A 24179-nucleotide genomic window follows, 5' to 3' on the forward strand; every position below is an offset into this window, starting at 1 on the left:
GGCGATGATCAGATGGATGGGGGGCTGCATGTATATATGTAAAGTGATCTTTAAGAATCCTGTAAAGATTAAATGGTGGCTCCGTCTGTCACTTGAGAGTGACACGTCCAGATTCCAGCAAAGCGGAGCTTTGGTGTATGAAGCTGTTATCATACACACTGACACCTGGACAGACAAAGTAGCTGTCACCAGCTTTGCACATTAAGGCAAATAGACAATCCCATCAGATGCATGACACTGAAGTTTTACACTCTGCACCATACTGAAACATGGACTGCAGCTGAGAAACACCAGAATGTGGACTAAAGTTGAGAAGTTTTCAGTAAAGTAGATGTTGGTAAGCTCTTATACAGAATCTACCTATCCCAGAGAGTAACCTCTTAATGAAGGTAGTTGAACAGAAATATCACAGATGTAAAACCTACAAGGTCACTTATCTCAGTTGAGGTGACAAAGTTAGGTGATGTTAATGCAGCTACTTCACTGGATGCAGGCAAAGATTATTCATCTTCAACAATCTGACTGAGCACTAGTTAAAGAACACCAATATTTGCTTTTACCATCTGACTTCAAAGCAATATTGACAGAAAAGCCTGATTTCACAACTACAAGATGGTCCCTGATGTTACAAGGGTGACTTTGTTAGCTCAGTGTTCATACAGGCTCACATGGAGATTGGATAAATTCAAAAGAAAATACAGCCATTAAAAATTACTACATTCACTGAAGCCGCTTCTGATTGGGAAGTCCCTGAGCTGCAAATGGCTGGCAGCAAAGTACTGAGGGCAAAACATCAATCTTTGCCTGCTCTGTTGTTCTGTCCTTCGTCACCCATCTGTTTTAACTGCTGCTAGAAATGAGGCAACAGGCTACATGGTCTAGTTGCAACCAAGTACTGCTTCTCTTAGGTAATAACTACCAACAGTAGTAATGGTGAAAAAAAAAGTCCTATCTTAAAAGGCAGGATCTTTTAGCATAAACCACTTGTCAGCTGATAGAGCAGACAAAACCAAAAAAGTTTTATCTGCTCCAGGAGTATTTCTGTACGTTTTTCAAGCAGTTTTTGCAAGGAAAGGAAGACTAGGTAAGTCAGTTTTGATTCCCGGACCCACATTTCTACAGTTATGAAAAAAAAAAATCCACCCAAAAGCAGACATAAGCTACAAATTGACCTTCATGTTGGAACTCAGATAAAAATCCATGCAGTCCTTATGCAAGAAAGAGTTAGATTGCCATAATATCCCTCCTGGTTTTAACCCATTAGCCCAGAGAAACAGCTAGCCAATACTGAAGTTTACATTTAGCTGCTCCTTTTCCAGCTTTGATTCCTAAAATGTTCTTGGTAGTATTTATATACCTAAAAATCTTACTTTGCATAAAAAAGCTTTAACTGTGCTGAAAGTGTAGCTCTGATGAGCTTGGATGTCACCCAACAGAGCCATGAGAAGAGTCGGAAGCTTTTTAGCACATCTGGACAGAGATCTTGAAGGGCCCTTGCTGGAACTAAAGTGCAGTCCCATGAGACTTAGGACGTGTAATGGTTAACTGATGAGGTCCACACTCAGAAGTATTCCCAATAACAGTGTGGCAGATGAAAATTCTTACTTAATAGGTCATGCAAACTCAGATTCTGAAAGTAGCAGCTCCCAAAATAGAAAAGCTTGAGACAGTCATTTAAAATACATTAGTGCTATTCTTAACTGATATGGTAAGGGATGTAGTTTTTATCTCTCAAGACTATAGAACTAAGCCACTATAGTTCTAAAGTATTCTTTTTCTGTTCTATAATTCTAGTTGTTTGACCTCAATTAAACTTTTTTGTTATTCTTGTCAGAACACCATTTCTAATGCTTTAGCATTTGTTCTAAGAACATTTTAAAGTTGAGAAACCATATAGAACAGTTTTAGAAGTCTGTATTAACAGATTGCCCCTCCTCCCTCCTCCCCACCCGCATCGAAATCAAACGCAATGAAGAAAAGTTTAACTTACAACAATTATACTGAAAGGAATAATTATTCCTGCTAACAACTTATAAGAAATGGTGTCCTCTTTGTATGGATACCGGATGGATTCATCACTACAGAAAACTCCTCTCTGGAAGGGGATACGTCTTGAATTGAGAATTGCAAAAGGCAAGCCAGCTAGCAAAAAGGAATAAAAAATACATTACAAAAGCAACAAACTCTGGCGATGATTATACCCCCGCATTTCCAAAGACAAGTGCATAAAGAGGAACAAGCATGCAGCAAGTTAGAAGGTTATGCACTTGCTTTGGCCAATGACTACTGCCTTGTCTTTGCAGCCACCAGGAAGGACTGTTAAATGAAGGAGAGCAGGACAGGATTCCTCTCACCTTTGCATTTGTGGCACATCAGGTATGGACAGATGTCGAAACCATGACTGAGTGAACAGTTCAGTGACAGCCACTGCGTTACTCAATCTGCTGCTACTGCCACAATGATCAGCTATTCCTTTATATTCCAGTGAGCAATAGTTGCCCCTTTGTAACTTCTCTGGACAGCTTTACAAGTCAGAAGAACATAAGTTCATTTCATGAAAGCAGAAAAGGGGTGCTCCTCAGAGGATGCAAGTGCAGAAGGAGATTTCAGGAAGAGATACGGAAAAAAGGAAAAGTTACACACGCATGCAATCCCCTCACTCCTACACACACTGGATACAATGTGGTCACTGCACGAGCCCTGCAGCCTCAGGGCATGGAGATTTTATTCCCCTCTCGTCCACAAAAGAGGAAGCCTTTGGCTCATCCTAAACTCAACACAAGATTATGGCCCAAAATGCTTTGTGCTGTTGCACCTCAGGAGACCTGCAACACTAACCAAAACTAGTCATTTGAACAGCAAAGCTTAAAAAAAAATCCACAAACTTAAAATTGGATAGAAATCACTGCAAACTAATTGAATCATATTTTTATACCCTGATTCTCCATCCTTGAAACATACAGCATCTACACAATCTGTTTGGGTATAGGGATGAATATTCTCAGAAAGAAATGGCTGTACAGAAAAAAAGAAGTGGGCAACTACCAAGAATGTTCAACGAAACAATAAATCTTCTTTAACTTAGGGATGTACAGCCCAGTGGCATTGAAGTGCTTACAAGCCCTTGATTTTGTGCTCAAAATTCAGCAGTATCACACAAAATACATACCAATTTAGAGTTAGACAGCAGAAATCATCTATCTGCAGGAAGACAATCCTAATCTACCAGTAAGGCATCAAAAGGATGAAAAACAGCCTTCTTTCCTTTCTGCCAGAGAAAGATGTTGCTGTAGTCTCAGTTCTCTTCTCAGGACCTCTGTGTCAAGGCATAGCCTACCTCTTCCTTTCCATATACACAGCTACCCCCAAATAAATGCGTACAAACAAAAGTGAACATGGGACCATCACACATGAGACATACTGTAGTTTCGCCAATGTTGTGCTATCAATTTTGTTCCTCACATTATAAAGTGACTGCTTAAAAGAATGCTTCAGTTTGAAACAGACACAGAAGAACAATTAGTTTGTAATAATGGCTCATAAGTGAAAATTTCCTTGAAGTGACCTCTGATGAATGACACAGCTTTGTTCCATGACCAAGCAGTTACAGACTTATCGTAGTGCCCATGTATTCCAGCTAAGCCCATAGCAAAGATTGAAGTATCTTCTGTGCTGTTACACACAAAACAAATCTATAGCATGCAAAACCTCCCCTCTGAAAGTGGCAGAACACTGTCATTGTGAAGAGGGATTGTTTCCAGTTTCACGCCAGCAGGACTACAACTGACCTAGCTCTGGAAGCTGTCCAAGCACACCAACAAAGCAGAAGGATAGCAGGAAAGGCTAAGAGCCAAGCCAGAGCGTCACCAAAACACTGAACCATTCAGACACCAGCCAGCACAGAGCTAGACTCTGAAGTACAGTGCAAAAACATAGCCTTTCCAATCAGGAAAAAGAAATCCCCCTCCCTTTCTCCTAATAGTATGAATAGCAGGGCTTAAAAAACCGCTGCAGGCCAGACCTCATTTCTGCCCTCCCCTTGTGTTAGTATTGTGACAGCATCTCACAATATATCATCTGTTATGGAATGAAGACTTCATCGTTTGCCCTGCACCCACACAAACACCAAGATTCATATACAAATAAGAGTCTCTTGATTATTTACAGGTTTAGTTCTTAGAGTAGGTAGTTCTAAACATCATGATAAGACAGTTGCTCACAAAATTAAGTTCAACGTAAAAAAACCTTACCACAGCTTCAGCAGACTGCCACAAATACTTGCGACCACATCACATGACTAGCTTGGCATCCTCCTTTTTAAAGACCTGTTCTATGAATAATAGTGTCATGGTGGCTTACTCGTCATTTCCTCCTACCCACACATGAATGGTTCAGCTTCTCAAGGTGAGAAATAATCTCCATGATCCACATACAATTTTAAGTCCCTCATGCAATGACGATGTGTGTTTTTCCATGCAAAGAGAAGCTACTTGAAATGTGTGCTCACTCTCCAGCAATATTGAGATTGTGATGCAATTAGTCTGTAATTGCTTGTAGCACTTTCCTATATCAAGATCATGCAAACAAGATACCAAACAACTCAAAGATTGTTTTTGCTTTTAAGCAAATAAGAACCAGCTAAAATTAAGTTATTGAAATGCCCTCTCTTTCATAATTTCATTCCACCTTTCACTCTATTTGAAACCAATACCACCTTGTTAATTACGAAAGAAAACTTAGGTAAGACAATATGAGTCTTAAAGTTCTAGGTATCTACCTGGTTTGAAGTAACAATTGGAAAAACTATGTATTGAAACACTATACTGCTAAAAAAGCTTATATAGTGAACTTCATTAAGTGTTTCTTCAGTTCCCCCAACTGTATAACAGATTTTAAAAGTATTTCCACCAGTCATTTGTCTTATTGCATTTCTCAGCACATTTCAGTGCTGAAAGGAGACATGCTCCATGAAGGCTTGAGATAAGTTTTAATTTCTAAAAACCGTATTAGAGTAAGATTGATCAGATTTACTTAACACTTAAACTGGAAACTAAAGTCACAGAACTACAATGTTTGTAATCTACCTTTTGCTCAATTCAAGGCAGTTATTAGCCTGACAAACCATGCCAGTACTGGCTTTTGGTATCTTTTTGGTCAAAGTACTCTTAATGTCAATACCTACTCCCTCAGAACACATGCCATACAACAGGTTTAATTTACTGCTTTTAAACACACATGGATTGGCTTCGTTATTAGCTGGTGGGAGGGGGAAGAAAAGTCAAAATCAAATCAGAAGTACGGCAACTCCCACTGCTTCTGGCAAGTGAAGCCATTAAGAAAAACTCACAATACTTAGGGGTTTTGTTCTGTTTTAAATGAATCTGCTAAGTCTGGTTTTGTGGGATTTTAAGGTTGTGTTTTTTTTAAAAAAATAATTTCTAAAATCAAATCAAAGTTATTTCAAATATATAGCTTAACTACTTTGTGCAGTGCAGCTGTCTCTCTCTCTCTTGAAGACACCACAGAGACAGGGATAAATATAGTTTGGCCTTTTCTTTAGTACAAGCAGGATAAACAAGCAGAAGAACTGGCTTAAGTGATGGAAGAGGCAAAGCCTCCTACTGTTCTGTTTGCTATAGTAAGGTTTCCCTACAGTTGTGATGGACATGTTACTTCTTCACCCTGAGAGTTATCATAATTTCAGAAGACAGGAATAAGTTTTTGCATCACAGCAGCAATTTCTTAAGTGTGAAACCTCCTGGCACAGGAACACTGGATATGACTGAAGATACCAAATTATATTTGTCTTCATAATAGTACAACTGTCATTAGTGCCAAGCTCTTTAACTTCCCAGATATAATTGAAGGACAAATTTTAATAGTAATATAGGAGGTGGTATACTTCCTTGCCAGAATATTTATCCACTTAAGAGACTAAAGTAGCTTCTCAAGGAAAAGTAGCAAAGATTCAACAGCAGATCATTGTGAAAAGAAATCCTGCTCATCTACCATAGTCCTGTGTTGCCGCAGTAAGCTAAAAGAAAGGCCCTGCTTTTTCTACAAACCTCTATTTTCCCCCTAAACAAGGTATAAATTTCTACGGGCAGAGTTTGGTACATTTAAAAGGACAATTAGTAAAAATTAGTTGGGCTTAGTTCTACATGAGAGTGGAAGAAGTTGGGGAGTTTAAGTACTCCTCTTAAGTAAGGAGTGGAGACGGCAACAGGTCAAAGGCTCTCTACTGAATACTTCCCAAATGACAATACCAAAAAGCATCCCTGATACAATTGACTTGGGAAATGAAGCATGTAACAAAGTGAAGAAACTGCCTAAAGGGAAGATAACAGGTATGTTAAGAGGAATTATAAGGTTGGGAAGAGCTTACCAGTAGGGTAATTTCAAGGATAAAGCCAATAAGCTAGTGTTATGCAGTGCATATGCCAGCATCATTAATGAATAACTAGTAGACATACTGCTGACAGAGCTGGCAATTCCTTGATGCAGTGGAAGATCAAGGTTAGCCAGTTCTGCCTGCAGAACAACTCTTAAAGACTGAAGCAAGAGAACAGATGGAGATTTGTGCAGTAATGAGTTCAGAGTCATGCACTTGGAGTTTAAACAACTCTGATGAGCTGGGAGCTTGTCAGGTCAAAACATGAGGGGAAAATAATGTCTGCTTCCTATGGTGGTTGTATATCAATACAACAGTGTGACCATTAGACAAGTCTTTCCAAAGGCATTAACACTTTTAGCCATCTGACAAGAATTTCTTCTGAAACAGGATTCAATCAGAATTTACAAACAGGTTTGGTTTTAATTCACCTATTTAAAATACAAACAGAGAAGGACTGCTAAGGTACATTCCTCACGTCAAAAAATAGAGAAGTAGGGTTTTGCACAGTTCAGCACTACTTAAAGGCTGTAAATCAGCTAATTCCATAGGCAATAGATATCAGAAAAAAGAGCAATACTGATCCAGCAACAACCAAGAATTAAAGAGCCTCAAATACAGTTGACAATAAAGATACTAATAGTGAGGGAGATATAGGCCTCTGGAACAGCCCTTCAGTCAGAATACAAAGAGCTAGAAACACAAGCAGCTCAACTGCTAAGACTAAATATTTTAAAAAATTATAGTACATTTGTTCAGTAGTCTGACTCCTACAGTAAAATGGATTAGATTTCCTCACAAGCTGTAGTCACTTCTGACCAATTAGGTTGGGGATTTTTCCATAAACATCCTGTATAACACAGGTCTATTTATTTCCAAGTTTCTAATCTTAATCAGGTTTCTTCACTGTTACAGGGCATGGAATTGATCTCTCCACAGAACTAGAAGCTGTTCATTACCCCCATCGTGAAGAGAAAGAACATCACATTATACACCTCCTTCAAGCTGTCCTGTCCAGTCTCCTCAGGAATGCATCACTTGACATTTATCCATGCTGTATTTCACCAGCCATATTATTGCCACCTTTTGTATTTGCTGCTCTGAGTACCCCACTTTGCTGCCTCACTGCACACACTCTCCTCCTATACTGAACAGGGCAGACTCCTAGAGAGCTCTACTTGGTACCTTCCTCCCTTGTGAAAGTCAGGGAGCACTTACTCCTACTGACCACTTCTCACATTTCAGTGAATTATTTATACATTTAAGGGTTCTTTATCTAATCCCATGGCTATTTAGTTGCTTACTATATTGGTGAAGTAGTCACTTGACTATACAGATCTAAATAATGAGAATTTTTTTTTAAAAATGCTGTCTTTAGCCTGAGTACTCCATCTTCCTGGTGTATTAAAGGGATTAGGAAGAGAACAGATGTGACTGACACCAGGAAATGGTGGCTATGTTTCCTACAAAAGCCTAAAACTTCAGAGCTTAAGCAGTGGGTAGCAATAGTTTTTTCCAGGGTTTAGAAACAACACAAATTTAAAAGATTGTCTTTTCTCCCGGCATTTCAAGAAAAGCCAGCACCACTTCCGTGCTATTATCTAACGCCAACTTCATTAGTGTAGCTTTAAACCAGAAGTGATACCTAGACTTAAGGAAAAAAAGCATAAGTAGTATTTTGAGGTTTAAGTCTCCTTACACCAGAAATTAAGACAGAAAGCACAAGACAACATTACCCCTGAATAGGCTGTAGAGGTTTCATTACTAATTGCATCAGCAAAAACTTCCATAGTACTTATTCATACAATACTAGAAATCCTGCCTGGAAAGCTTGTGAAAGCTTTGTGAAAACTTTTGCGTATTACTCTGTATACCTGCTCACATTCTGTGGGTGTTTGTTACGGTATCATACAGGTCTTTGCAGATTGGGTTAAGACTTTGGCTTCTCCTCAGTACCAGAACAGTACTTTCCATTTCTCAAAAAACACTTTAGAGTTCAGGAGGGCACTAGAAAGACATATGCTTATACCATCACTCCACAGTTCACCAAGAGACGATGGGTAAAAACCATCTTTCTGCATGAGCATTTTGCTGCTTAAGGCAGAACAGAAGGAGATACAAGGGGTGGGCCAGAGGAAGGGAAACAGAACAAGCAGCACAAAAAGAAGCTCTCCCTCTCTTTCACTTACTTTCCCTTTCGCTGGTGCACTCCTTTCCCTTTTTCACTACCATCTTGAGTCTTTGGTCAAAATACTAGATGACAATAGCAATTATTAGTGACTAGGTATGAGATTTGAAACAAGGGAAAAAAGATCTATGTCACAGACTTTTTTTGCTTAAATGACAATACTTAAAATATTTTAAATTGTAACTCCCTCTCCCTACATTTCTCCCTATCCCATTTTACTCTTTTGTATACTTTGCTAAATAATACCTTCAAAGACAACTCCAAACCACTGTGACTGCTGGGATTTCTCATAGTTATGACCAAGCTTCACTGAGCATTTTGAAATCCCTTGCCTTCCCTGGATCTTCTTCCACTGTCAGACTGCCAACTGTTTTACACAGTTTCATACACTGAGAGCATTCTTCATCACTGTATTTAACAAATGTACCTGAAGGATTGAGAAAAGTACAATATCCAGTCCACAGACTTAACAAGCAAGTTGCTGCAATTTATTTAAAGTTAACTGCATCTGGTAGGAGTGATTTGTACAAGTACCAAACTGGAAGTTGTGCTCCTCAGATCTTTCCTCACCCGATTTGAAACCGAGCCCACCAGAACACCCTTACCACAGATGGGGCAGAAGTGGGGGCCAAAGCTGGATGCAGCAACTACCATTTCTCAGCCTCTGTCCACCACAGTGGATGGTCCCACCCAGGAATTACTCATCAATTCAACCAAAGTGCATCACCCTGTACATGAACCCTTCAGAGTATAAACATGGGTTGTAATTATGTTGGCTTTAAAAAGAGTTTGAACAAACACATATGAGCAGTTTATTCCTCAGAACTGGGTTCAGAGATTATACTTATCTGTAGTAGTACAAGATGAACAGCTAATATCAAGTAGAACTCATGCCAGATTATGAAGTTCAACAGCATTACCCATAAAGATTTCCAGTGCCATACCAAAAAACCATGAAGATAGAACACTCTCCTTTTCAAAAAGTTCACCAGATAAAAGTCTTGTTCAGAGCACAGTAAAATTATTAATACATAACCTGAAAGTTAAGTTAAACGATGCAAAAAGTCCACTCTAGGGTCAAAGAGCAAGTTTGCTTTCAATTAGTTGCAAAACTATAAACAGTAGGTCATAAAGCTTTGACACTGCTGCAAGAAACAAAGTGCACATCTACCGATTAAGTCTTCAATAGGTTTCATTACAGTCCCTTGTTTTATCAGTCTCTGCAACAGCAGTAGCTACATTTGTCTGTCAGAAACATACAAGTTAGTCCACTAAGTGGCACACAAGTGCTTATGTTGTTTATCAAATAGGTGCTTTCAATATAAGTTTCCCTGCAAATTTATCCCTTTTACAAACAGCATAAAAGATTATTTTCTTTTGCCAGAAAAGAAATCACTAGATTGGCACAATCATACTCTGGAGGCAATCTGTAGGAAGGAAAAGTTACAGTCAGAACATCGATACACATGGTAGAAGGAGATATTTCTGAACACATTATGCCTAATGCCTTTCAGGTTAAAGCTGGCACAGAAGCAAAGCTATGTAGGTCCCTTTTCGGAAGGCATCATGATACTGGAGACATCAGCCTTTGCCAAACCAAACTAAGAATGTTCTGGTTTTTTTCTGAAGAAGACAACATGACCTGACCACCTGAATATCTTTTGGATGTGTTCAAAATAGAGAAGTTAAGTCCTATAGGCCCATAATATTCCTTTCTCTCAAAGAAGTCCCAAGTAGCAGAGCTCATCCCAGTCAAGTGACTTATTCAAAACTGTTTACTACTGAACACTTTCCCTGTCAGGAACATCAGCATTTGCATTACCTGTTTCAGTAGCAACAGTTATGATGAACTACTTTGTTTCACAGAAACTCAGTGCCCTACTTTGGCTGAGTTAGAACTGAACTCTTGCCCTCTCACGAATCAGGCCATCGTATCACCCAACCACTCACCAGTGGGTTGCATCCCTTCAGCTCCTGAACAGAGCAGCCATGCAAAGCTTTGGCAAGGAACTACAGAAACCCTGCTCAGAACCTAGCACAGGGAGCAGATGAAACTCAAGAACTCTTGAGTTGCTCTGTTCTTCTGCTCCTTTGTTGAGAAGGATGCTTCAGAGAGGCCTCCTTTGCTCTGTGCTTCTTTCCCTAATTGTGCCTACCCTTAGATCTAAGAGAAGCTGTATGAGTCACTGAAGGCAGCAGTTGTAAGAAGCAAGATGACTGGAGGAAGAGAAAATAGGTTTGGAGGTGAAGTCACCAGGAAAGACCAACTGAATAGAACTCACAAAAATAGGCATGGTTGGACCTCGCTGCAAGAGAGACACTGACATTAATTTTTTGTTTATACTTGGAAGAGCTGATCTCATGCAAATAGCTGAAGACCAAAAATGCAGACCAAGTACATCATTAGAGATTAATACTGGCCTAGACACCTAAAGAGATTAATTTTTCCAGCGCACTACCAAGGTTTGTTTGACCCTAAGTCTCCAAAAATTCTAATACAAAAATTGTACTCCCTATCCAGACAGACACCAAAATCAATTTGGAAAATTGAGAATGAAGTGGTACTTCGAAGAGAATAAATGTGAGTTTCTTTCCCAGATATTTTATTTCCTGATAAAAGGTAGCAACGGAAACAAAGAGCTCAGAGCTATAACTGGAATTGTGAATTCTAAAAGCATTTTTAAATTTTTTTTGAAGAAGACCCCTGAGAGTTTCTAACACATCTTTAAATCTTCATAAAATGTTCTGAAGACAAATCAATGTTCAGGCAACCTAGTTTCTTTTATGCACAAAGACTTCTTAACAATAAGCTAGCTATTACTGCAGATTTTGTTGTTGTTTTTTGTTTGGGTTTTTTTTCTTCAAGTTGTTTTACATTCCACTATGGGCTTTCCCCAACAACTGAACCAGACAAGACCTTTTATTATTACACAGAAAGATGTTCAGGCCATTTCTTACTGCACTCTGAAGACAAGCAAGCTGTTAGTGCAGCAAGGGGCAGATACATAGTAAAATTTCAAGCATTTCTGCTTAGATTTCCTGAGGCTTTAGGGACTAAGAACTAAGTAACTTGATCAGCAATACCTGTACATTGTTGAATGCTATGAGGAAGGTCTATAACCACTCTATTACTCAACTAACCATTATTTTTTTCTCCACATTGCAGATATGATTGTGTTTGCTTCCCTCAGCTTCCTACCACAAGTTCTTCCTTCTATTTTGTGATGTGACAAAGCTGAGGTGTAAATCCTGCTTAGGAACAAGTATCCTGTTTGGGGGAGACCTTGATTAGGGAAGAAAAATTTGCAAAGAAGTACAATTTATCAGCTCTTATTTGCATAGCATTAGACCCAATTTTTACCATCAATTCCTTCATTGAGAAGCCTTTTCCTTTCAGAAAAGGCTCATGTCAGGATAACATTTTTTACTAGATTGGGCAGTAATTCTGATTATCCCCCATAAGCTTTCATTCATGAGCTAGTTGTGCCCCTGCTAAGGATATTGACTCTGGAGCATACTACTTCTAAAAAACTTAAGCTGCCTTGCAAAAAAGTCTCAAGCCTCCATTGAGTCAGCCCAAAACAAAAACCAGGCCGAATGTCAGATTCTCCTATTCCCAGACTGATCAATATTCCCCATCCATTTTGACTAAAGGCAAGCTTCAAGCTACAAAGCATTCAACTGGAACCCACTTTCAACTCTGTAAGTTCTAACAACCCAGATATCATACTCCCTAGCTCTAGAAGCTCATCCTAGCTGTAAGTTTTCAGTAGCCATAAATTATTTTTCACCTTTTGCAGGAGGCTAAAGAACTCCCTAAATCTAAATTTGAGACTAAGAAGGCCAGTAATATACACGCTAGAGTCATTACTTTCTCACTAGACTGCAGAAAACCTGTGTTACTTTAAGTTCCACAAAGCATTCAAACTGAAGAAAACTGATCTAGATAGCCTGTATTGCTGCTGCAGAACTACAACTGCTTTAGAATTATTTTTTTTTAAAACCTCTCAGCATGGCAGCCAGAAGTCATTGTTCCAGTTATATACTCAAATCCCCTTCACACAGACAGGCAATAAAAATTCACTGTGTGAATCCTACAAAAGTATCATAGAAGAAAAATATCAGAATAGGCTGGAATCAGTGACAAGTCTAATTCTAAGTTATAATTTTAGATACCTTGACAGCTAAAGTTAGAGTAGCTGTCCATACTATTCTTAGATGTTTATACTTTTAAATAAATTAGCTCTCAGATCTTTCTCCACTGCTTTAGAGCCTAAAAAAAAATGCATTCTCAATTGACTTTCTATTACAGGAACAGCTTCTTCAAATCTAAAAACTGAAGAAAAAAATCAAGACATGCAACAGATTACCTAACTGCAACTGAAATGCCTCTTTAGAAGTCCAAAACTGCACAGAACTGCAACTGCTAGCTCACCTTTGCACAGATCAATTAAGTTACACATGAACCGCACTACAAAAGAAGTTTTCCTGAAGTTGTGCTGAAGATATATGCCAGTACATGTCAAAATTACAAACTTCAGACTATTTACCTCAAAAATGAAACTATACTAACGATAACAACTGTTGTTGTCTATCTTCTATTTACTGCACAAGACAAATTCAAGCTTTAAAAAAATAGGCATTTAAGGGAAGACTAGAGTAATGTATGTAGAGGTTCTGCAGATCTCTACTTGTTTTAGGCGATGGCTTCCATCCTTAAACCAGTTTAATATATACTTCTTACTGATTAATTTAGCATATACATTTATCAGAAGCCCAGAGATTATGACCATCTCTAATTTGGTCAGTGGTTTGGTCAACCACTAGAAGCAGAAACAAGATGTCATTGTTTCAGATTCACGACTATTCTGAATAATTAAATTTTGGTTCTCTAAACCAGTTCAAACCTTACTAAAAACCTGGATACAAGCAGGCTTTAAACATTTTTAGAAAAACCTAATGAAGAGTTAAATTGTTCTTTGTAAAAATCATGTGATCTTGAAAACAGAGCCTCTTTTCTACAAGCAACTCTGTATTCCATTCTTAAGAGTTTAAAGAGTTTGTCACATTTTTTACTAAAAACTAAGAAACCCACTGAGTCCAAATTACACTTTTTACTGTAGAAAGTATATGGAAGCAACAGTCACTAGTTATAGGTTTGTGCACTCCATTACAGTGCAAGCTTTCACAGAAAAAGTGTTTAAGTTATCAGACTAACCCATTCTGAACAAGAGATGTATTTATTCCACAGTGTTTTGGAAGCCTGTAGTATTTTTCTCCCCAGTGATAAAAACCTAGACTAACTAATACAGCTTAAATCCTCATCTTCATTTTTTTCTGCTCTTAAAACAAAGGAGATTAGCGATACTAGTTAAACATCAGCTCCAGATTTTCTGTGCAAACAGAAAGTAGCAACAACACCTTTCACATGCATATGACTGTACATATATGGGATTTTGCCTGTGTGGACTGCCTTTAACTCACAGTCACAGTGCTGAACTCTTGGAAGGCATACATTTTACTCCCGTCACCAAAGCTCCCTATATATTAGCTACTTACAGAGAAAATGGGCAGGGTGAACCCCACTGTGTAGAGGACAGTGGATGTGATGGTACTGTCATGGAACGGATACTTGATGCTGTCATCATTACAGAAAAAGCCTCTCTGATACGGTTTTATTTTGGCCAAGTTTAGAACACCAAGGGGTAAGCCAGCTGTTGGGGGAAGGAAAACAAAAAAAACAAAAACAAGAAATACATGTGGTTAAATCAAAAAAAATCATTTTTAAATATGCATGGAGGAAGCTACTAAACATGCAAAACACAAATTTCCCAAGTATCATGCAATGCACACACTCACCAAATCCTGTTTATAGAAATTTATCTCTTCTAGAAGTCTACTTCAGGAGGACTCTGGGGTTGCCCACCAGATACAGAAGTTAAGTAGAGTTCAAAGTCCTTTCATCAGTAAGGTGGGTTGCCACACACTGAACCAAGATTATGCTTAAGAGAAGCATCTGCTACTCACATGACTTAATAGTTATTGAGGGCAGGCTGCCTTTTGTACTCCCGCCTTCGTCACTAGCCCACAACACTGGCTTGTATTTGAATTACCAGCCTTGTTCTACACACTATAATCTGGTCAGTGTTTACAGGGAACAAGACAAAAATGCATACAGATTTTGTCATAGTTAGGGAGTTAAAGATTTCATGCAAGTAGTTTTCATGCAGGTAAAGGGAACAAGAGAACTGCACAGACACCAAGGGAAAATACAGACACTCTGAATGGACTGCATCTCAAGGTAATGAGATTTACACTTGAGGAGTTGCATTTACACAGCTTTTGTACACTTTTGAAGATTTCTGCATGAAAACAATGAAGTTATTAACATGGAAACTGAGGCTCAGGTACAAATGATAGCTCTCTGAACTTACACTGTGTGACATATTACCTGTTCCCTCTCTTACAAGTTCACTTCCACCGTACTGGCAGTAATGCCAAAGAAGCCATCAAGACTCTGACAATTACTTTCAGGTCTGTAACTTATTTCTGACAAGAAGTATCAGCTAGGGAATAGATATTTGCAGGAGCAATGACCTCATGATACTCAAGTTTGTCATTTTACTCTCTCCTTGTCTCGTCCCATCCCATACATCCCCCACCTTTTCCTTTGGTCCCCTGAGCAAGTAATACATCAACAGTGGATAAATTAGGCAATACTATAAGAATTGCAAAATCCACAAAACAACAACAAAAAGAAAATACTTTGGTTTAAAACAAGGTAAAAAAGGGCAAACTAAACTTTTTATTGTTCCCCAACATCCATATAATATGCAATAATGCATATAGACACTCTATATGTGAATTAGACGGTAAGGGCAGTTATTGAAGCAGAAAAGACTACTCGTGATACCAACAAACTGCTGTACTGGGAACAAAAGACATTCTAAAGAAGTTCATGCCATGAGAGATTGCTTTGATTTTCAGTGACACCTGTTAAGTCACCAGAAGTCACTTAAAGGAGTTTTAAATAAGCTTAGTCCTATATACTTCATTAGGACAAAAGACACCAAGAGTGAAACAGTAGGAACAGAGTGATAAATCCTGGCTGCTTCTTTGGGCTGCAAAGTCACAGTGCAAAAGCTCGTGAAGTGCATAATGAAACTGTCTACATGCTTGGTAATACCACAGCTCCCAACTCATCTTCTAAGAAAATTAGTATGGCCACAGACAGCAGCCTGGCAGGAATTTAAAGCCTCCTATGGAGCCGAGAGGGATTTTTTCCACAAAAAAATCTGAAATACCATGGACTGTCCACACTTAGCCTTAACACCTGGGCATGCTGATGCAGCAAAGCACTTCAGCAGGTGCTTACCATCTTGCATAGCAAATCTGAACAAAAATGCAAAAGGCACTACACTTGTTCAACTTTAAGCACAAAGTTTTTCATGAAGTGGGATGATATACCTTCAGATCAACTGTCTCAAAGGTGTCTCTCCTCCTCTGCTTTAACGATCAAGAAAAGAGCTAGAGCTTGACAGAATGCAGATGGCAGAAGCAGCCAAAACACAACTGCAGCCCTTCAAACAAAGAGGGCCACACTGAAGAACTCAAAGTTCACTCAGATCAAAGGACGCTGCTGTATGTTCACATGTCTGAAGCCAATTTTCAGCTCCGCTCAAGATTCCACTAACGTAAGTCAGAGCCTGTTTCCTGTCTTTATCTCTGCTATTGCATACCCAGCATGAAGATGATGGAGTGGCAAAGCTATTACCTGTTTGATACAATTATATCTTCTTGAACAGGTCACCAGATTTGCACGCGCGGAAATATCACATCCTTATGGTTAATTTAAGCAGCAGCTTGTGTTTTGCCGAAGTTGACTACTTCAACATAAATACCTCTGTTTTCCAAGAAAAGCTGCTACAACTCAACACCAGGAATTTTTGTTTCCTTCCAACTCAACCATTTTTACCCAGTATTGCTCAGTTTTTACAGCAAGATTTTGGCTATAGCTATTTCATTTTTACCAGCTGCTGAAATATGTTCTCTGAGTGTTCTAGTTCATTCCAGGAATCCACTTGCAAACACAGAGTTCTTAACTCAAAAATTCCAAATTTAAATTTCTTGCCACCAAAGTACACAGGTTTACAGTCATGGATCATGGTTTTTTTTCCCCCCCCCCCCAAGGAATATTTCTTTAGGAACAGGAAGAGAGAGATTACACGAGTGTACATGAAAAAGTATTCCAAGTTTGCTAGCAAAACAATCAGTTTGAACTCAAGATTTAATTTAAGCTTTCTTTTCTTCCCATTAAATACTCTCATATGAAATTTGTTTATGAAAACTAGTTTGTGAGAACTTTTACATCACCAGCAGTTGCTGGTGCCTATACATCTAAACATCCCTTCGTACATTTTTATTCCTTTCTACATCTGTTTCATTGAAAGAAAAGGATGCACCTTTTAGTTAAGTCAGATTAAGTAGTGCATAATGTAGTCAAAGTACCTTAAAAGTGGGTAATCTAGAGTAGAAATTAAGAAACAGGTTTTTACTTTCAACTATGAGATTCTGGGAAGGGAGGAAAGAAGAGAAGCAGCCAATAAAGGGGTCAGATGAAGACAGTTCACCAAAGTGACTGCACAATTCATTTGTATAGTCCATAGTAAAAGAATGTGAGAAATTTGAAGTTGGTTACGCATCTTACACTAACTGACCATTTCCTTTTTTTACATTACTGTTCGAATTCCTACTGCAATCTAAATGATGCACTGCTTTCCAGCAGTACAGCAGAAGACTTTGTGAAATGGTCTTTAGTTGAAGGTTAATGTACCCCAAAGTAGCAGCATTTTTACTATTACTCATTTTACAGGGCGAAAAGGCAACAACTTGTACATGTAAGCAAACATTCCTGAAGTTTTCACTATGAGAGGAAAAAAAACCACACCACTAATATACATAACAGGTCAGTATTGCCATCACAGGTGCCAAGCATCTCCATGACATTTAAGCAGGCTGACTACACTGAACTTCTGAGGAATGCACATATGTTCAGTTTCATTAGCTTCTACAAACTGGAGGAAAGGGTTACCAGGATCTAGTGAGAGATTACATGGCTAAAAGGCAATCTGTGGATCAACTTCCATGCCTTGTCCTCTTCACTATGTACCTCCTCCTCTTTTTTACCTAGCCAGTACTATCGTTAACCTCTCAGGGTGCTCTTCTGATCTAGGTAACTTTATACCTTAAGGGATCATAATGGCTCAGTTTTTCATATCCTCCAAAGCATGACCTTCAGCCGTACAAAACACTGCTCCTTGAAGTTCCCCATGCTTCAGACTCAGAACTGGAGTTTCTCTATTATCTGTTAAAATTTGTCTAGTTGGTCTTGTCAAGGACTAGTGATCACAGGTTCTTGGCTCTTTTGCTATGTAGTAGCAAGAAACAGATGGCAGTCCTCTGATCTGGTTTCTCTGTCCTTTAATTATACAGGGAAAATGACCTAATCACTCCAATGCTCTGGAACTGGTGCATCCAAGACTTTGTAAAAAAGCAGGAGGCGCTCTGTAACGCTCACACAGACAGACTCTGGCTAACGAAGTTGAGTAGGAAAAGAGACTGCAAAGTGCTTGAGCCTTTACCTATGAAAGAAAGGTGAAAAAGCTTCATACACATGGACAATAATAAAAGCACACAGATGGAGAGGGAGAGAGGCAAGACTGATATTTCAGTTACTGAGCAACAGTTGCAGAGAAGAAACAGCCTTCAGTTTTTGGCTAGAACTATAAGAACAGGGCAACACACATTTGTGCAGAGTGAAGCTAAGCTAGCTGAAATAGTTACATGGGACTATGCTGAGTTCACAAGGAGTTTCCAACTCTATTTTGTAGGTTCAAGCTAGTTATAGCATAGTTTCCATTGAAAACCTATCAATAGCCTTCAGGGAACTCCTATTTAATTACATCCAGCTGGGCAACATGGTGTGACACAAAAGCCTATAAGGAAGGAAGGAAAGTCCAGGCTGGGAGACTATGGAGGAAGCCACTGTGAGAATGGTTCTCCACCCACAGAAAGGAAATACCAAGAAAAAACAATACCCAAAGGAAAGGGGAGGTTAAGTCTTCCAAGCATTGGGGGGGGGGGGGTGAGGAGGGCCAGGACACAACAATAACAAACCACACCAAAACCACCACCAAACCATTTGTCCTCATTCCAGCTGGGATAGAGTTAATTTTCTTCATATGTGGTCTTTCTTAGTACGGGGCTATGTTTTGGATTTGTGCTGTAAACAGTGTTGATAATACAGGGATGCTTTAGTTTTTGGTAAGTAGCGTTTACACTAGTCAAGGACTTCTTCAGCAGGACCATGCTCTGACAGGTACACAAGAAGCTGGGAGGGGACACAGCCGGGACAGCTTACCCCAACCAACCAGAGGGATATCCCATACCATATGACATCACGCTCTGTGTATAAAGCTGGGAGAAGAAGGAAGGGGGAGGATGTTCACAGTAATGGCATTTGTCTTCCCAAGTAACCATTATGCCGTGCTTTCTTAAAGATGGCTGAGCACCTGCCTGCTGATGGGAAACAGTGTATATATTCCTTGTTTTGCTTCACCTGCACACAGCTTTTACTTTACCTATTAAACTGTCTTTATCTCAGCCCATGAGTCTTCTCACAGAAGCCTTTTGATTCTCTCCCCCATCCCACCGGGGGCGGGGGAGTGAGCGAGTGGCTGCACGAGGCTTGGTTGTTGACTGGGCCTAAACCAGGACACCATTTACTGAAAAAGTGTTGATTTTTACATTTTCAATAATTTTTAAGATAAAAACAAAAGAAACATTTAAGATCCACAATTTATCCTACAAATTGAAGTGCTGGATACCGAACTATGATCTTTTTACAATGTGTATAACACTGCACTACTTGTGGCATTTATCACACCTGTAACTTTACAGTTAGGCGCTTAAGTTTACAGGCATAAGGAGTTGGACCCTGATACTCAGGTGTCCATTTGGCTTTGCCAGCAAGCTGCATGGGATATTTTTCCCTAAACATGGGGGGAAAAAAGCATTTATAGCTGAATTACCCTCTTTTATAGATAGCAGTTGCCATAAATTTTTGAGACCAGCAGAGAATATTGTTCAACAGGAGGTAGCTTCAGGGTCTGAAAATACTGTGTTCTACTTAAAGTTTAGGAACATTTACCTAATTAAGTGTTAGGCAGGTCTTCCATTTTAAGACTGTTTAAGTTTCTGATCTTGATTCAGTTCTCTGATCTGAAAGGAAAGAGTCTCTTGAAGTTTCTAACCATTTCAGTTATACTGTGCCATCTAGTTCAGAACCAGGTGTGGTGCTCAAAAAACCTGAATACACTTTCAAGAGCAACTCAAGATGACTTAGACTGTCTTACCCTCCTCCCACCTCTGGCCATCCACTGCTGTCCCCTTCCTTGCCACAGCACTAGCTTTTCACACCAACCTGATCATGAAAAGAAAAAAGCCCATGCCCACAACACGGGTTTTTCAGGAGCACTTGCTCACCTGGCCAAGTACAAATCTCTTAGAGCTGGTGTAAAGGACAGAATAGGAATTGGTAGCCAAGGGTGTGGAAGAAGAGAGAACAAGGACAGGCTGGCCACAGTCTTACATCAGCTTAAACACCTTATGAAATTTTTTTCTGGCCAGTGGTGCTTTCTCCCCACAGTTTCAAGTAGTTCAAAGGAATGCACTGTATTTTTGTAAATGTCCTTTAATTAACCCAATTGGCCTCCTTATCTGTAGGAGCAACCAAATCCTCACTTGAAACTCTGTGCCATCTTAAAAACCTGTGCTGAATTGGTGTTTCAAGTTCTCCAAGACACAAAAGACTCCTACCTGGCCCTCAGTCAGGAAGTTCTTTTCATTTAAACAAATTATCTAGAAACTGGGAGAAAAGCGGTTACCCTTGAGGGAGACTATGGCAAATGAGAATATTTTAGCTTGATTATTAACCAAAGTTTTTTCCTCATGCCGTACTGAACTCACACATTAAGTGCTACTGTACTAGACTAACATAAGACTGAGAAATATTTTTATGTTTCTCTACACTTATCCTGAAAAAACAGTATCAATGAAGCCTGCACTTTATGCGCTGACAGAAAGTCAGCTTTGGCTTTTGTAAAGAAATCTACTATCTGCAGTGAAGTTGGATAGTATCAAACAGGAACTCTGGCTGTACTGGAGAAACAATCTCCATAAACATAGCAAATGACAGCCTCAAAACAGATCAGTTATTCAGCTAATGGCTGATTATTTAAGAAAAAAGGTAATTCTCATAGCACATTTTTTATTAGAGAGATGATGCTGTTAAATAACCCCACAGACAGAACAATGCCATCATTCTGAGCTGAACCTATACCACTGGTAATTACTACTGAGGGCAAGGGAGAATTTAAGTTATCCCACTTTTGCACACATATTTTTGCTTTTATTTTTGGCCAGGACAACCGTGTTTGTTTTGCTGCTCATTTGGCAATGTACAGTCTGGGGCAGGGAAGTATGCAAGAGATTTAAAGAAACAAACAGGCCAGCCTCCTGCTGCTGGAGGGAGTTTGGGAACAACTAAGAGACACTGTTCTTTGCAGAAAAGTAGATGCACTGAAAATTTTTTTTTCCCCACAAGCAGTCAAGAGAAAGACGCAACCCTTCTTAGACAGGAGGTTCTGGGAATACAGAACACTACTAAGAGAAAGAAGAGATTACAAAAAATAAGAAAGTGTTTAGGCTTTTAACACCTAGAGGTGAGGTATGCACAAGAGAAAAATCAATACACTATTTATTTTCAGTAGCTGAGATGAATGGGTACCCCACAACTCACCCCCTAGCCACTTTAAAGGACTTTATCTTACTTTTCTACCCCAAGGAATGCAAAATATTTCTAATACCAGCACACTGATTGTTCTGATAATGCCAGCAGCTGTGCTAGGCTTCAGTAAACAGGATATATGTACTTAAAAAGCATTGAGCTACTAATCTCTGCTACTATTCTGCTTGCACCTATATACTACTTATATTTGTATTTGCTTTCTTATGATTTGGCTAACAGAGAAGCCAGATCACTAAATAACTCCCGCTCCATGCCTTAAAGCCAAGGTAAGGGTGGCAGGGGCAAGAAGCAAAGGAAACCTTCCTCTGAGCTGGACAAGTCTCAACACAAGAGTGCAATTTCTAGTCCAGTCATTTACTAACAGAGAACTACATCATATTCTAGCTTCTCTACATTCAACAAGTTAGTACTACATGGGAGCACTAACTCAGTTATCTACATTACCAATCCATTACAAGTCACAACACTTGTTTAAAAATATTCACATAGACAAGTGTATTCTTCCTTATATCTACATTTCAATCAGAAAACTGGACTCTCAGAAGCACTAAGTACCTGTTAGTCTAAAAACCATACAGCTGTCTCTCCCTTGAGCATTTACAGAAGTAGAAACACAAAAATGCAGAGACAAGATAGTAATATATCCTAGCCTGCTCTCTTACATACAGATAGAAATATGCAGCTCAAGAGAGCCAGCTGCAGGTCATGAGCAAAGGCTGTGCCCTGGGGTCTGCTCTGTTCAGGGATCAGAGAAGGCTGAAGTTAGACCAGCTATGGACAACCACCTGGAACTCATTAGCAGTTCACCAAGTGGGGCAGAGGCCACATGCTCTGATTTCTGACAGACCTGAAAGAAAGATTAAAGACCCTCAGACTAATAGCTAAAAGGCACTGGAAGGGGTGGGGCAGGCTGGAAAGGGAGAGGATAGCAGCTCCTTGTGTTGCAATGCTCCTCATGGGGTGGGAATAGAATCCAACTGGCTGCCACCAGAGCAAGTAAGAATGACTTCCCCCACCATAACCCTTCCTGTTTAGGGGAATTTAAATACTTAATCACTGTCTGTATTATGTGCTCAGTATTAACAGTGAGCATAAAGGCTTTGACTGTATTGTCTAGCGAATTAAAAAGCCCACAGACACAAAACCACGTACACACCCCCAAAGATCAAGACCCACAGGCAATCTACCTAAAGCACTGGGCTTACAGATGGAAAACAAAACAGCCAAAGGAACTGAACTATCATGATCACCTGCTGGCAAGGCATGCAGGGATTCTTTTTTCTTTTTTACACTGCAGGTGACACCAACTCTGTCATTTAAGACCATTGCTCTTTTAAACTCCAGAAGTTATAACTACTTTTCCATTTAAATATTTGGTTTTTGGGAGTACACAGCAAGAGACTTACAGTGTGTTTCACATATATCTGCACACCCTAATCTGAAATACCATTCAATCTCTAGAAGCATAACAGGCAACTAGTTGTTAGGAGTGTAAAAGCTCTTTTCCCCCCCAAGTCTCACAAGCATAATATTTTATTTAAACAGTCTTGAAAAAAGTCAGGCCTTACAATGGCAGTGCTACAGAGGGACTCAGAATTTCCATAAGATTGTCTGCCTTCATCCACCAGAACTGTACACACTGCTGCATGCCACCATGTTTAAAAGCAGTATTTTTAGTTATCAGAACCACATTTTTTCAGGGTACACTGAAGTTTGTAGTGTCTAACAGTAAATTCTGAGAACATAAGCTCTGTATTAAACTAGATCTAAACAGGATTTTAAAAGGAAACAAAGAATACCCTATATTTTAGAGCTATCAGAGCAATTGTTTTGTACTGATTCACAAGACTTCCTGAGAAGTTCATTAAAATATCAAGAGCAATGTTGTATAAATATTTTAAGTATAATGAATAATGCCACAGCATAAGAAGTCTTCCAGTACTCATAATAGGCAGCTTTCCAGTTTCAGCAGAAATTAAAAGCATTAGATTTGTGATCTTAGCTTCTATATATAAACAATTAGAGATTTCATTTTCTAGTGTTGATGACTCCAGTCATCATCAAGAAGAGATGGGAAGAATGACAAGACACTGAGTCCGCAAGCAGAAATAGTGACCTTATTTCCAATTCACAGGATCTCTACTAGCATTAGACCCAGCCATTGTACTGGCTTAGAGTATTTTAACTGAATGCTAGTACTGTCTATAGGCTCACCTAACAAAATGAAATTGAAGCCTTCATTTCCCCTCAGTCAGCAAAAGCTACAGAACTCACCCAAGAAATAACAAGAAAAGGAGACACTAAATGATTTCTGGAGTTTAGTGGGGAACAGTTCCTGACTGGAGGTATTTGCAGGGTCTGATCTCACTGCCTGTCTTCTGTATCTCAGCATTAAATGTCCTCTTGACTCCTTAAGGACCATATATGCTCCCCATTAGTTTGCTGCACGTCAGAAGGTTCCCCAGTCATACTTCAAAGTCTATTCTATCAGGTCACTTCACCGCTAGGTTCCAAACCAGCCCCTTCAGCTTAAGGTAAGCATAGTCCATTGCCCTTCAGATACCTTAAAATAAGGTAGATAAGCTTAGACACATGTGTTCCTTATCATCCCAGTAATCCAGTTTCAGAGAATATTGCAACTCCTCTTAAGTTTCAGTGACTCAGCTGGCTAAGACTCAGTCAGGACAGGCTTACAGTAATCTGTAGATCTGCAGTAACAGAACAAAGTTAAA

General features: G+C 39.3%; 1 protein-coding gene across 2 annotated transcripts in view; it reads right to left on the minus strand.

Annotated features, from left to right (window-relative positions):
- Positions 1 to 24179, minus strand: part of PLPP1 (phospholipid phosphatase 1) — a 65365-nt gene that overhangs the window by 33176 nt on the left and 8010 nt on the right. Inside the window, exon 2 of one of the 2 annotated variants that reach the window (XM_064438392.1) lies at positions 1991 to 2142. In XM_064438392.1, coding sequence (XP_064294462.1) covers positions 1991 to 2142 — 152 coding nt within the window. Of the gene's footprint in view, positions 1 to 1990; positions 2143 to 14138; positions 14294 to 24179 lie in introns of both variants that reach the window. The other variant, XM_064438391.1, reaches the window with a different exon arrangement.

The sequence above is a fragment of the Phalacrocorax carbo genome, chromosome Z, assembly GCF_963921805.1.
Source record: "Phalacrocorax carbo chromosome Z, bPhaCar2.1, whole genome shotgun sequence".
Classification (NCBI taxonomy): domain Eukaryota; kingdom Metazoa; phylum Chordata; class Aves; order Suliformes; family Phalacrocoracidae; genus Phalacrocorax; species Phalacrocorax carbo.